Source organism: Octopus bimaculoides, chromosome 19 (genome assembly GCF_001194135.2).
Source record: "Octopus bimaculoides isolate UCB-OBI-ISO-001 chromosome 19, ASM119413v2, whole genome shotgun sequence".
NCBI classification, from domain to species: Eukaryota; Metazoa; Mollusca; class Cephalopoda; order Octopoda; family Octopodidae; genus Octopus; species Octopus bimaculoides.
The window spans coordinates 47,301,523-47,302,611 of record NC_068999.1 but is presented as its reverse complement, the minus strand read 5'-3'; the positions used below and the strand labels follow the sequence as shown (position 1 = coordinate 47,302,611).

Here is a 1,089-nt window from a genome sequence, read left to right as displayed (position 1 = left end):
GCAGAGTTTCTACACCTGGATGCCCTTCCTAACGCCAACCACTCAGAGAGTGTAATGAGTGCTTTCACATGCCACCCGCACGAAGGCCAGTCAGGCAGTACTGGCAACGGCCACGCTCAAAATGATGTATTTTATGTGCCACCCGGACAAGAGCCAGTCCAGGGGCACTGGCAACGATCTCGCTCAAAAATCCTACGAAGGCCAGTCAGGCGGTACTGGCAACTTAATATTTTGCATAAAGCTCCCTCCTCCTCCTCCTCCTCCTCCTCAGATACTCCCCTTCCACTTAGTTGAGTGGACTTTTTCATGTTCTTTTCCTGTTTTGCAACTTACTAGGTGACCTCACTTATGCTGCTATCACAATGAAAGCACTTAGTACACACTGTAAAATGGTTGGCATACCTCAGTTGGTGGCCTCTGGCAGAGCTACTTCACTGCCTGATCAGACTTCAGCTCCTGCAGTTGGCGGCAGAGACTACACCAGCACCCTCAACACACGAATGTTTACCTAAATGTATAATAGATAAAATTACTACTTGGTCTATTTGTGGTTATCATTTCATAATTTTTGTTGTTGATTTTTTTGTGTTTGAAATGACTTTTGTTTACATTTCTCTGTTTTAGGAAATTTTGGAATCCGTCTACATAACTAATCTTGATACAGGACAAAAAGTCCCTCTAAGTGTGGCTGAAGACGAATTACCTCGCTGTATAAACCCACTTGATTTACATATAATTCAAAGGACACATGAATATTTAGGGTATATATATATATATATATATATATATACATATGACATTATGTTTTAATATTAATTTAATCTTTTTTGCTTCCTCTCTTCATTTTTTGCAGTGATTAAAACAGAATATTTGTTGTGATATTTCTTTAAAATATCATTGATTTGTACTGTCTGGCACAAGTATGGCTGTGTAGTTAAGAAGCTTGTTTTCCAACCACATGGTTTTGGGTTCAGTCCCATTGTATAGCACCTCGGTCAAGTGTCCTTTCACTATAGCACCAGACTGACCAAAGCTGTGTGAGTGGATTTGGTATTCAGAAACTGAAAGAAGAAACCCATTGGGTTTCAC

The 1,089-nt window shown here is 40.2% G+C and overlaps 1 protein-coding gene across 4 annotated transcripts in view; it reads left to right on the top strand.

The window, feature by feature from the left end:
• LOC106868358 (WD repeat-containing protein 44) overlaps window positions 1-1,089 on the top strand; it is a 60,851-nt gene that overhangs the window by 32,242 nt on the left and 27,520 nt on the right. For all 4 annotated transcript variants that reach the window (XR_008266202.1, XM_014913573.2, XM_014913574.2 and 1 more), the window contains exon 8: window positions 625-761. Coding sequence is in view for 3 of the 4 variants with exons in the window: in XM_014913573.2 (XP_014769059.1) it covers window positions 625-761 (137 nt within the window). In the remaining variant the exon portion in view is untranslated. The remainder of the gene's footprint in view (window positions 1-624; window positions 762-1,089) is intronic.